Source organism: Macaca thibetana, chromosome 1 (genome assembly GCF_024542745.1).
Source record: "Macaca thibetana thibetana isolate TM-01 chromosome 1, ASM2454274v1, whole genome shotgun sequence".
Classification (NCBI taxonomy): domain Eukaryota; kingdom Metazoa; phylum Chordata; class Mammalia; order Primates; family Cercopithecidae; genus Macaca; species Macaca thibetana.
In genome coordinates this window covers 171,062,298-171,075,324 of record NC_065578.1, presented here as the reverse complement: position 1 = coordinate 171,075,324, position 13,027 = coordinate 171,062,298, and the positions used below count along the sequence as shown (strand labels likewise).

Genomic DNA, 13,027 nt, shown 5'->3' with positions numbered 1-13,027 from the left:
TCTGTTGCCATGACTATCCAATATTTTTTTATTTTAAATACTTTACATTTTATTTCCTGAATTTCAACTTGATTATTTTTATAGTTTAAATTTTGTCTTAAGTCTTTTTTAAACTTTGTGTTTTTCAAAACATTTATATGAGCTTTTTTAAAGTTTTTGTCTGCTATTTCTAACATTTTAGATACCTCATGATCAGTTTTTATTGATATTTTATCAACAAACAAAATATTGATAGTGAGTCATGAAAATCTCCTTACATGACTAATTTTTTTTTGCGTGTGAGCATGGAGGAAGACATAGAAGTCTAAATTATGTGTTCTTCCCTTAAAGAGTATTGAATCATTTTTCTGGAAGTGAATTAAATCCCTGTTGTATCCTCCTGATTTTTTTCTGATTAAGGCTGGTGTCTCTCAGAATTGTCTTAGCATGAGGACAAGAGCTTTCTTAGTAGTAGGACAAGACATAGTATTTATACCAGAAACATGACCTTTCTTTGGTATCTCTTCTATGGCTGAGCCAGAAATCCAAAGTCATCCAGACTTATCAAAACTCTCCTATCTCCATTTGCCTCAGTCCCATAGCATCTATCCTCTTCTAGACTTCACAAAATTTGCCCTGCTCATGTGCAGCTTAGCCCTCAGTCAAGACTCTGCAGGAAAACTGCATGCAGGCTTCCGAGTCCCCTTATAAAGCAGATTCACTGTGCACTGGTTACCAGTTAAGCCCCCTATATCTTGGTCTACAATTTTTGATTACTTGCACAAATCCACTATGAGAGAACACTGATACAACTAGTTGGGCAAAGCAACTTTAGTACTTGCAAATAGGCAGCAAGGGATAATAGAAGCCTAGTATTCATAATGAGCTGCTCCCTCAACACTCAGAAAAGCTGTTAAGAGTGAATTAAATCTTATCTATGATGTTCCAATTGCACTGCAGCTGAGGGATCCCAGAAAGCAGCCTGTCTTGGTTTTTGTGTCTGAGGGAATACAGGTATCCCTGGACTAAAGTGTTAAAGAAGATCCTCTTTTGGGGTGGCAAAGGAGCAGGGCAGGGTTATTCTGGTCAGTTTCTTCTTATCTCAGGATGTTGCATTGTCAGTGCATTGTACATTTATTTTTGAGAACTACAAGTGACGAAAAAGAGAGAACAAGTTGGTACAAGGTCACTCAAACTGTCCCACACCCTTCTGCATGTCTCCTTTTTTCAGTAGCCTTACCCACAAATTCCAAATACATCATAATGCCCAAACTCGTATCTCTGCCTCCTCAATTCAGCAAGACTTCTTAGTTTGTTTAGCCTCCGTCTTCATGCATTCCAGTCTTAAAAATGCCCCCAGGTAGAAAGCCAGAACAAGCCTAGCACTCACTTTATGTGTTTTTCTTCTCCCCTGTTGCAGAATACAAGCAGTTGTATTCTGCTTGAAAACTACAGCCTCAATATCTTTTCTAGTTTTATAGTTATTTGTGGTAGGAGGACAAGTCTGGTTCCCATTACTTTGTAATGACTCGCCTCTTCTTAATAGTGTAATAGTAATCTGTTTTTCTATTTAAGGTAGGGCTCTATAGATTAAATATCAAATCAAGGGCTTTGTCCACTTCTGGTACCTAGACCAGTGTCTGGAACATAGCATGTGATCAATATTGTTTAGATTAACTAATGAATTATTCAGTGGGGAGTTCAGGATGCAAACAAACATATTTAATAAAGTAGTTGAACAAAATAAGGAATACATTATAAGATATATTTGAATAACTTATAGTGATATCCAACAGAGAGCAGTGTACCTCCAGAAATGTTTGCCAGCTTGTCCAAAGTCATATAGACTGGCATTCACCACAAACTCTGCTTTACAAGTTCTCAAAATTGATGCTGTCATCTTGTTGGCATGCCAGGAAAGACCCAGCTCTCAGTGGAAGGCTCACATTGGCAAAACTCATAAGGTTGAATTCCAAACTAATAATATAGATTCAGAAATAAAACTGTCACTGATAGCCATTTCTCTACCTTTTCATATGACCAAAGAAGCCGCCAAAGTGTATTAAAAATTTTGCTTGCCAAGCATGAAACTAGAATATTAATTGTTTAATGTCATCAAGCTAAGAATTAACTTTTTTAATAAACTGGTCTATTTTTAATTACATATTTTTGTCCATATTCACAATAGGACAAAATTTTGTGGATTTTTATTTTACTTTTTGCTTTATGTTACTAGCTCTGATTGTCCATATCTCTTGTAAATATGATAGGTCTGATATTTCATTTAGTACACAAAATATTTCCTAGAACTGTTTCATGTTTTTAAATATAATTCTGTATTGTTATCATTAATTCAATTATTTGTTGATAATTTATTTTAGTATTATTAAATAATTATTGCGTTATTTCTCATGTTGGGTACTGGAAATTTGGTGACAAGGGTCACCAAATTAGACAAGGGTCTTCATTTTATGTATGTTACAGTGTAGCCTGGAAAACAAAAGTTAACAGGCAACTGCAGTACAATATTTTAAGTTTACTCAGCACAGTAAAAGGCCATATATGAAGGACACCCAACTCATTCTTTAGAGATTGGTGAAGTCTTTCCAGACAAGATGAAATGTAATTTCAACCTCAATGAATATAGGCTGTATGGATTAGATTAATAAAATTGCTTTATGGATTTAGAATAGGAAGGGAAAAGTATTCTCAACAGGAGCTAAAACTAAGAGATTCAGGAACATGGCACATGAATGGAACTATACATGTTTCTCTCTGTGAGTGGAGCTTAAATCAGTGTAAAAACATGGTAGGAAGAGATGAACGCTATTGGGACATTTTAAACGGTGAAGAATCATAATAAAATTTGTACTGCAGAAAGATATTGCTGACTAGAATGTGGATAATACACTTGGAGATTGGAGGAAGAGACAAGGAAAACCTCAATTCAGGGTCACTAGTTAGGAGATTTTTATTATAATTTGTGTGAGAGACAGTTCCCGTCTAAATAAAAGTAATTACAGATCGCACAAAAATAAAAAGACAGACGTAGGATATATGAAAGGGGAAATTTTACAAGATTTGATTATCAGCTATGTGTGAGATAAGAGGAAAATTAAAAATCCCTGAGAATAAATGCCAGGGTTCCCATTTATATCCCTGAGTGGATAGAGTCAATAAATGGGAAATGTATGCAGGGAAGGTTTGGGGTAAAGATGATAAATGCACCATTCATATGACTAATTCAATGGCCAATTCAATGATATTTCTCACATGTTGCTTGATATGAACTTGGAGCTCAGGAAAAAGAGGCTTGAGATAAGTTCTAAGAATCATCTGCATACTGATTGTATTTGGGTGTTGAAGTAATTTTTCAGGAAATGAGTTTAAGGGAAAGATGAAGAAGGATAAACTGAGAAGGAGTTGGGGATGCAGTAGTCAGAGGTGTAATAGGAAACTCTGGAGTTTAGCTGCCATTGAAGAGAATTACAGGCAATTCTCTACCGTGCCTGCTGTTGTGGAGAGATGAAATAACATATGGACTGAAAACAAAATGTTCACTAACTATAACATTAAGTCAATTTGGCAAAAATAATTTGAGTAAAGTGTTGAATAGAAACCACATTTTTGTGTGTTGGAAAGTAAATGAGATCGAGGGGATTAAGGGACGAAGTGTAGAAAACTTAATCAAAGATTTTATATTTGTAAGGAAAAAAGATATGTTAGTAGCTAGAGGAATATTTGAAGTTAAGATTTTTAAAAAAAATTTCTTGTAAGAAGATTAAAATATTTTAATGATATCAACATGTAAAAGAAAAAGTTTATTGTTTTTCAGAATTGTTTCTAATGCCTCATTTTGTCTGTAGGTGTTAACAATATGCATAAAGTACAGTTGGATGTCAGAAAAAAAGGAGTTCAGGAAAATGTCAGGAGAGAAGATGGGCAAATAGGGAAGATAAAGGAAAGAAGAAGGAAAAGGAGAATGTAAAGGACAGAATTTTAGCAAATAGCACATTTAATGGAGAACAGAGGGAGTTAAACCTAAACAGACAACACACAAAGAAACGATCACACAGTATGAACTAGGAGATATGGCATCCTACAATCCTATGTGGAAGAGTATTTGAAAAAGGAGGGGGTCAGTACTATCAGATGCTACCAAGTGGGAAGTCCAGATGGGACTCATGATATTTCCTTATGCAATAACTTACATAAGCACAGCAGAAAGAGAAATGGGCTATAACTAGAGAGTGAGAGTGAATCTAAAGAAAGATTGCTAAAACTCATTTAAATCCAACTCGAATGTGATTTATTCTGAGAAAGTTTATCTGAAAAATCCATTAGGAACATATTTCCCTTCCCTCCACATTTCTATGGTGCAGCTACCAAACACCCAAGCAATTTCACTCCTTGGAATTTATTCCAGATAAATAAAGACTTGTGTACATTTTTTAAAACTATACATAAATGTTCATAGCAGATTTATTTGTAATAACTAAAAAAAAAAAAAAAGAAAGAAATAACCCATGTTTCCTTCAATGGCAGAATGGTTAAACATATGATAGTATATTCATATTATGGAATATAATACAGCAACAAAGAGAAACAAACCATTGATACATCCATCAACCTGAATAAATCTCCACAGAATCATGCTGTGTGGAAAACAGAAACATCTAAAACAACATATACTGTATGATTTAATTTATATAACATCCTTGAGTTGACAAAATTATAGCAATGGAGACCAGATTCGTGGTTACCTGGGGTTAAAAAGAGTTATATGTGGGGAGATGTAAAGGTGGCTGTAAAAGGGCAACATGAGTTATACTTATAACTTTCTGTATCTTGATTATATTAATTAATGTCACTATCCTAGCTGTGATATTTCACTGTAGTTTTCCAAGTTGTTACATTGGTGAAAACTGGATAAAGAGTACATGGGGGTCTCTCTCATTACTTCCTACGAATTCATGTAAATCTATAATTTTCTCAAAATAAAAAAAGTTTAACTTTTAAAAGGCTTAAAAATAAGTAGAGTGTTAAAAAGGATAGTTGAAAGAGCCCTAGTTTCGAAGTCACATTGTCTTAGGGTTGAATCCAAAGTCTGCCACTTTTTTAGTTATGTAAATGTCATATTCGTGAGCCTTAAATAAAAATTATCAAGATCACCATCATCATCACAGCCACCATTAGAGCCCTTATGGAGTTCTTAATATGTCCCACTTACTGTTTCAAACACCTTGTGTATTTTAACACATTTAATTTTCTCAACAGCCCTATCAGGTGGGGATCATTATTATCTTAATTTTAAATATTGAAAAACTAGGCCGGGCGCGGTGGCTCAAGCCTGTAATCCCAGCACTTTGGGAGTCCGAGACGGGTGGATCACGAGGTCAGGAGATCGAGACCATCCTGGCTAACCCGGTGAAACCCTGTCTCTACTAAAAAATACAAAAAACTAGCCGGGCGAGGTGGCGGGCGCCTGTAGTCCCAGCTACTCAGGAAGCTGAGGTAGGAGAATAGAGTAAACCCGGGAGGCGGAGCTTGCAGTGAGCTGAGATCCGGCCACTGCACTCCAGCCTGGGCCACAGACGGAGACTCTGCCTCAAAAAATAAATAAATAAATAAATAAATAAATAAATAAATAAATATTGAAAAACTAAGACACACAAAGAAAAGGTAATACGCTAAGGGCCACAGAGTAACTAAATGAACACTAATTTGAGCCCAGACTGTCTTCCACAAGACTTGATACCTGCCTCTAACATTTATAGGGTGCTGTATGTCTAAATGTTTATGAGCTATAGAAACTAATAACTTTAAAATAAATATATATGTTATCCTTCTGCTTTGACAAATATACTTTGTAAGCCACTTGGAAGATGATGTTTGAATTTAAAATTTTCAGACACTTAACAATTCCGCTCTGTAAACATGACCTAGCACCTTTTTCTTTCCCCCCAAGGTTTGGTTTCACGCTGTGAGCAGCTCTTCGCACATTTGAGTACACACTTCAGCCTGCAAATTGAAGCCTTGTTCATAGTCAGGCCTAAGGGTATACCTACCAGTGAGTCAGTGTGTTTTTGGTAGATCGACTTGGAGAAAAGGCTGTGTAAATGCTGGAAGCATAGAGCTTTTAGTCAGGGAGTCTCAAGATCCTGAAATTCAAAGGCATGGTGTAGAAGTAGGTAGGATCCATTCCAAATGTAATGGCTTCTTGACTCTGTGCAATCACCCCTCACACTCTGGGAGGAGAATGGATAAAAGAGACACAAAGTGAGGTCCACTGTAGGGGGTCCCTCTTAATCTTAGTCCTAAAGTCAAACTTAAGCCTGAGTGAGATACTGGCCTTATTTCAGTGGGAATAATACTTTCCTTTTATGGTTGTGAAAACTACATGCGGTCTCTCATGTGTATTGTGCAAGATGTGTGCTGCGGTGCTGCATTAGAGGGAGGATGTAGCTTTTCTGTTAATATTTCCAACTACGTTTTATTTATTATCAATCAGTAAATGTTTCCAACATTAATAATATTTGTAGTTATATTATTTATTTTCTTGATAGATGGACTAGAGGCTTTTACCAGATTTCTTAAAACTGAATTCAGTGAGGAAAATATTGAATTTTGGATAGCCTGTGAAGATTTCAAGAAAAGCAAAGGACCTCAACAAATTCACCTTAAAGCAAAAGCAATATATGAGAAATTTATAAAGACTGATGCTCCAAAAGAGGTACAGTAAAGATAACTGTAAAAAGGCATAACTGCTTTCAAAATTTTTTAATAATTTTATTTTAAAATTGTGAATTATATTTTTCCCAACTTATTTTTATTAATTTTATTTATAATTGACATGTAATAATTATACATGTTAATGGAATACATTGTCATGTTTTAATATATATACTGCATTGTATAATAAAATCAGACAGCATGTTCATCAAATTAAACATTTATCATTTCTTTGTGTTGATAATATTCAGTATGTTTTTTTCTAGCACTCTTGAAATATACCATGTATTATTACTCACCATAATCACCTATTAGGTAATGTAACACCAGAACTTATTCTTCCTATCTATCTCTGTACCTGTTGATTCATCCTTTCTTCATCCTCCCATCCTTCCTACCTTACCTAGCCCTTGGTAACCACTATTCTGCTCTCTACTTCTATGTGAGCAACTTTATTAGATTCTACATACAGGTCAGATCATGTGGTACTTATTTTTGTGTGCCTGGCTTATTTCATTTAATATAATGTCCTCCAGGTTCACTCACGTTGCCACAGATGACAGAGTTTCTTTGTTTTTTTTTATACCTCAATAGTGTCCCCTATGTACCACATTTTCTTTATACATTCATCCTTTGATGGACATTTAGGTTGATTCCATCTCTTGTATACTGTGAATAGTGCTGCAATAAACATGGGAGTATAGATATCTTTTTAACATGCTGATTTCAATTCCTTTAGATATATACCTAGAAGTAGAATGGCTGGATCATCTGATAGTTTTATTTTTAATTTTTGAGGAATACTTATACTATTTTCTATAATGGCTGAACTACCTTACATGCCCGCCACAAGTGCACCAATGCATGAGTTTCCCTTTCTCCACATCCTCACCAACATTTGTTATTTTTTGTCTTTTTCATTAATAGCCGTTCTAACTGAAGTGAGTTGATATCTCATTACGGTTTCCACTTGCATATCCCTGATGGGTAATGATGTTGAACATTTTGTCCAAAATGGCACTTTATGTCTTTTTTGAGAAATGTCTATTCAGAGCTCAATTTTTTAGGTAATCTGCCTTTATCAAATTTGTACCCTCATACATTCTACCAGAATGTTCATGATGTTGCTGGAGTGAAGATATTTATACAGATTTATCCATACAAATGGAAGACATTGTAAAATACTATCATAGAAGAAAAAGTACAATTAAAGTCACTTCTCAGAGTTATTTTCTTTCTAGGCTAAGAGTGAATATGAGTAATTGAAACATTTAGATTCATTCACTTAATTAATCACTTTAGCACAAGCAACCTCTCATAGAAACTAAAGATTTCTATAAGTGATGAAGTCAAGAGACATCAAGAAGTTTGTATCATGTACCATTTTAATTTTGGCTCATCTATTTATACAGACTTTTGTTTGCTTTAGGGCTACTTTAAAGACAGGTTAAAAGAAAAATCTTACAATAGAGAAAAATCTTACAATTGAGGTAAACCTAACTAGGCAAGTTTTCAAGTGGAAAACAATTGAGATTTTCTTTTACTCCAAACTCAGTGTGAAGTAATTGTGTGAAACAATTGCTAAAATGGTTATAAGACTAGCAAATATGACTTGACTGCCCTCAAATATTAATTAAATAGAGTTTCAATGTTTCTAATATGTGTTTTATAAATAGTGATTCTCCCAAAACCAACGTTTTACATCATTTTATTGTTTGTTTGTTTGTTTTTGGTTTTTTAAAAAGGCAACTAGTTGCATTGTGTTATGGACAAGGGGAAAGAAAGCCTCTACCTGAAAACCTACCACCATCAGAACCAGATATATATGCAGTGCTATGATACAAGACATTAAAGAATTTTATATCTTTAAAAGACATTCATACTGCAGCATATGTTTGCTTGGAGGAAAGCATCATAATGTAATGAAATAAGCACTGGAATAAGTAGAAGTCCCATATTAAAATCTCGAATATGCCCCAGCTCATTTTTTCCCAAGACTCAAATAATTTAACCTCTGTGAGGTTTAGTTACCTATTTTGAAAATGAGTTATGCTTTAATTATTTAAATGATCTTTAGCAGTTCAATATGCCATTATTCTAAATTCGTAGAGAGTAAGAAGGACCAGGAATTCCAGGAGATAAGAACCAGATGAAATGCTAGTCAAGAATAGAGGAAAACACTCAAGCATCTATATTAGGCCATTCTTGCACTGTAATAAACACCAGTGTTCACAACAGCATTGTTCCCAATAACCAAAATGTGGAAACCACCCAATTGTTTAGCAACAAATGAATGGATAAATGAAACGTGGTATACCCATAGAATGGAATATTCAGCCACAGAAAGAATAAAGTTTTTGGTATATGCTAAAAAAAAATAGAAATACATGAGACTAGGTAATTTATAAGAAAATAACTTTAACTGGTTCATGGTTCTGCAGGCTATATAGGAAGCCTAACAGCATCTGCTTCTGAGAAGACCTCAGGAAGCTTCCAATCATGGCAAAAGGCAGAGGAGGGGCGGTTATCTCACATTTCAGGAGCAGGAGCAAAAGAGAGAGAGAGGGAGGTGCCACATACTTTTAAAGAGCCAGATCTTGCAAGAAACCACTCACTATCGCGAGGACAGCACTAAGGGGATAGTTCTGAACCATTCATGAGAAATCCACTCCCATGTTCCAATAACTGCCCACCAGGCTCCACCTCCAATGCTGCGGATTACAATTAAACCTGAGGTTTGGGCAGGCTACACACATCCAAACTATATCAGTTTCTAAGTCCACTATGCCCACTCCAACATTGCATCAGTCCTGTACTGTTTCTCAAAGTTGTTTATATAAGCATATTAACTATAATATCACTTTTTTTCCTGTTTATCCAGGTTAACCTTGATTTTCACACCAAAGAAGTCATTACAAAGAGCATCACTCAACCTACCCTCCACAGTTTTGATGCTGCACAAAGCAGAGTATATCAGCTCATGGAACAAGACAGTTATACACGTTTTCTGAAATCTGACATCTATTTAGACTTGATTGAAGGAAGACCTCAGAGACCAACAAATCTTAGGAGACGATCACGCTCATTTACCTGCAATGAATTCCAAGATGTACAATCAGATGTTGCCATTTGGTTATAAAGAAAATTTATTTTGCTCATTTTTATGACAAACTTATACATCTGCTTCTAACATATCGCATGTTTATGTTAAGATCTGGTCCCATCCTTTAAACTGAAATATGTCATGTGAAATGATTTTAAAAATGTAAAAACTAAACTTTTTGTTAACAAAATACATACAGTATCTGCCAGTATATTCTATAAAACCTTCTATTTGATGTCATTCCATTCATAATCAGAAAAAAACTTATTTCTTAATTAAAAGGCAGTAGAAAAAAGTAATAATGTTTTATAAGATTGTAGAGTTAAGTAAAAGTTAAGCTTTTGCAAAGTTGTCAACAGTTCAAACAAAAATCTAGTTGGGATTTTTTTACAAAAGCAGCATAATATGTGTTATATAAACAAAATAATACTCAGATATCCAAATGTTCATATAGCATCTTCCATAATGAATGTTCTCTTTTTTCAGTAATAGTGCAGAAGTGATCTGATTCTTACAATGGGAGAGGAAGAACATTTATTATTGGGTTACTACTAACCCTGTCCCAAGAATAGTAACATCACTTCTAGTTATAAAACAGCAACAGGAACTTTTGTGAAGACACATTCATCTCTACAGAACTTCAGTTTAAATATAATCTAGATTAATGACTGAGAATAAGATCCACATATGAACTCATTCCTAAGTGAGCATTGACATACCCAGTTATAAAAAGCACTTCTGTTGGTCACAGAAACATGACTAGATTTTGCGTATCTCCAGGTAGGGAACCGAGTAGACTACCTTATCACCTGCTAAGAAAACTTGCTACTAAACTATTAGGCCATCAATGGCTTGAATAAAAACCAGAGAAGGGTTTGCCCAGGAGGTCTCATGTTTGGCCCTTTGGAATTGTGGGTAGAAATCAGAAACAAAATGAGGGGAAGCAGCAAGGAGTCTAAGGCCCTGGCGATTTGGTCATCTACCGCATTGGTTCATATTCAGAAAGTGTTATCTCATTGATTATATTCTTGTTAAACAAATCTGCTTAAGTAATTATTATTCAAATAAGATTATACTAATGCATTTATATGTCACTGTTTTAAAGAGATATTTAATTTTAAATGTTTGTATTTAAAAATGCCATGCATTAGGCTTGGGAAACATAATGTTAGTGGAAATGTAAAATGTAAAAACTTTAGATCGTTTGTAGTGATAAATATTTTTAACTTCATTCATACAGTTAAGTTTATCTGACAATAAAAGCTTTCACTGAATGTTGATTATCCTTCCTGTTATGTAACAAGGAATAAACATATTTTCTTCTTTTAGAGTAATATTGGGATAGAAAGTATTGAGTTATTGTATCATTGATCTTAATGCTATATCAGTTGTTTAAACTGTTGTGAATATAAAAACAAAGTATCTTGCATTTCAGAAATCAACTAAAAAGGTGATTTTTATGTTTTCCTTGGTTAATTCCTGTTTTCTTTTTCTGTATAGAATTTAATTGTTTCATATACAGAGTTAAGACTTGATACAAACTTTGTGATCTCATCAGAAACATCATGGGCTGATTTTAATAGCATTGTTCAGGTACCACAAATATGTATCATGTAGCTTTTCCATATATAATGCTGTTCAAAATCATCTGATCTCTTTGCTAAATTATAAAATATTCAATGAGATGCTTCAAAAACATACCAGGACTTCTTCATAAAATTAATCACTGACTTCAAAAACTTTGCACTCTCTGGAGGAGAAAACATGGACAAATACAGAAACAAAATAAATAATTGGACAACTGAAAGTAGCCAAGCACAGATGCACAGAAAGCACTGAGTGTTGGCTGAATATGACAGAATGCACAAGTTGAAACTAGACTTGAGAGCCTCAGTATGCGAGTTCCCCTAACTGGATGTGGGATCCTCAGAAGTTTATATAACTTCTAAGGACTCTCTCCATCCACATTCGTTTTAAGATAAAGACTCAGGATTTCTACTTTCTAGTGTTCTTTATGGTCCCCACACTCATTAATTCTAATTTGTTCACTTGATATTCTCCAAAGCAACTCTTGACGTGTATCCAAGGAAAAGAGGCAAATAAGTATAATTAATGAAGGAAAACTTAAGACTAAAAGTTAACATGGGATGTTTGTCTAGGAATAGGGCACAAGATTATAGAAAACCCAGAAATATATGAAGGAAAGAAGCCTCAGGAAATAGAGCTTGAATTTTTTTTGACCAGTCCAGTGTATGATAACAATGTCTTTAAAGTATTGGATGATAAATAAAATTGGGTTGAATTAGATAATTTGGGGCATTTTTTGAAGTCCATAAGCAATAGTAAATACCTAGGCTGTCAAGTTATGAACATAATAAAAGATCAATAAGTGATTGCAAAGTCAGGTGAAATCAAAAGGAAGCATTATAAGGAAGTTAGAGTCGTATTTCAGCAGAGTAAAGTCTTTAATTTGTGGTGCATTTTTATTTGAATTCTGTCTCTACTATCTACCAAGTGTACTATGTTGAGAAAGCTACCTAAATTCTTATCTTCAATTTTTTATTTGTAATATTGGAATAAAATTTTCACAATGTTTTTATGGTGATTCAATTGTAAGCATTTGCAAAGTGCCAACTACAGTATTAATTGACTTCAGCGTGTGGATGGATTTTAAAAATTATTCCCTGTGTTTAACTGTCACATTTTAATTTTAACATAAATTTTTCTAATAATGTCTTGGTTGCAAATCAAAAAATATCTTTGAGAATAATGAGATTTTTCTTGACTAAAGTATGGGGATAACTATTGCTCTCCTCAAAACTTTTATAATTTTTACTTCATAAAAAATGATATTTCAGCTAAATTAAAATATGGGAACATTTTAAGCATAAGCATTTTTCTAAAGAAAAAGCTTTTTAAAAAAAAAAAACCCTTAACTTTTTAGTTATGTGCAGTGCAGATCTTCGTTAAGAGGGAAAAAAAAAAAAAAAAAAGACAAAGCATGGTGAAGATGTATACCCTCCCCGACCCACCTCATCAGATGCTAAGTCTTAGCTATGGCATTAACTAAATTTAAAAAGATTAATTTATTTTCATTGTGCCACATTGACTGTTCTTATATTTAATTTCCTGACTCTTTATCATCTGTCTAAAAAGGAAAAAAATTACCAACACAAATTTAACCATGTTTGTTTAGCTATGTCATCTGAAGCC

At 34.0% G+C, this 13,027-nt stretch overlaps 1 protein-coding gene across 1 annotated transcript in view; it reads left to right on the top strand.

Annotated features, from left to right (window-relative positions):
- Positions 1-12,437, top strand: part of RGS18 (regulator of G protein signaling 18) — a 28,075-nt gene extending 15,638 nt beyond the window's left edge. The window contains exons 4-5 of the mRNA XM_050783187.1: positions 6,546-6,712; positions 9,593-12,437. Coding sequence (XP_050639144.1) covers positions 6,546-6,712; positions 9,593-9,850 — 425 coding nt within the window. The 3' untranslated portion in view covers positions 9,851-12,437. The remainder of the gene's footprint in view (positions 1-6,545; positions 6,713-9,592) is intronic.
- Positions 12,438-13,027: the final 590 nt, after the last annotated feature.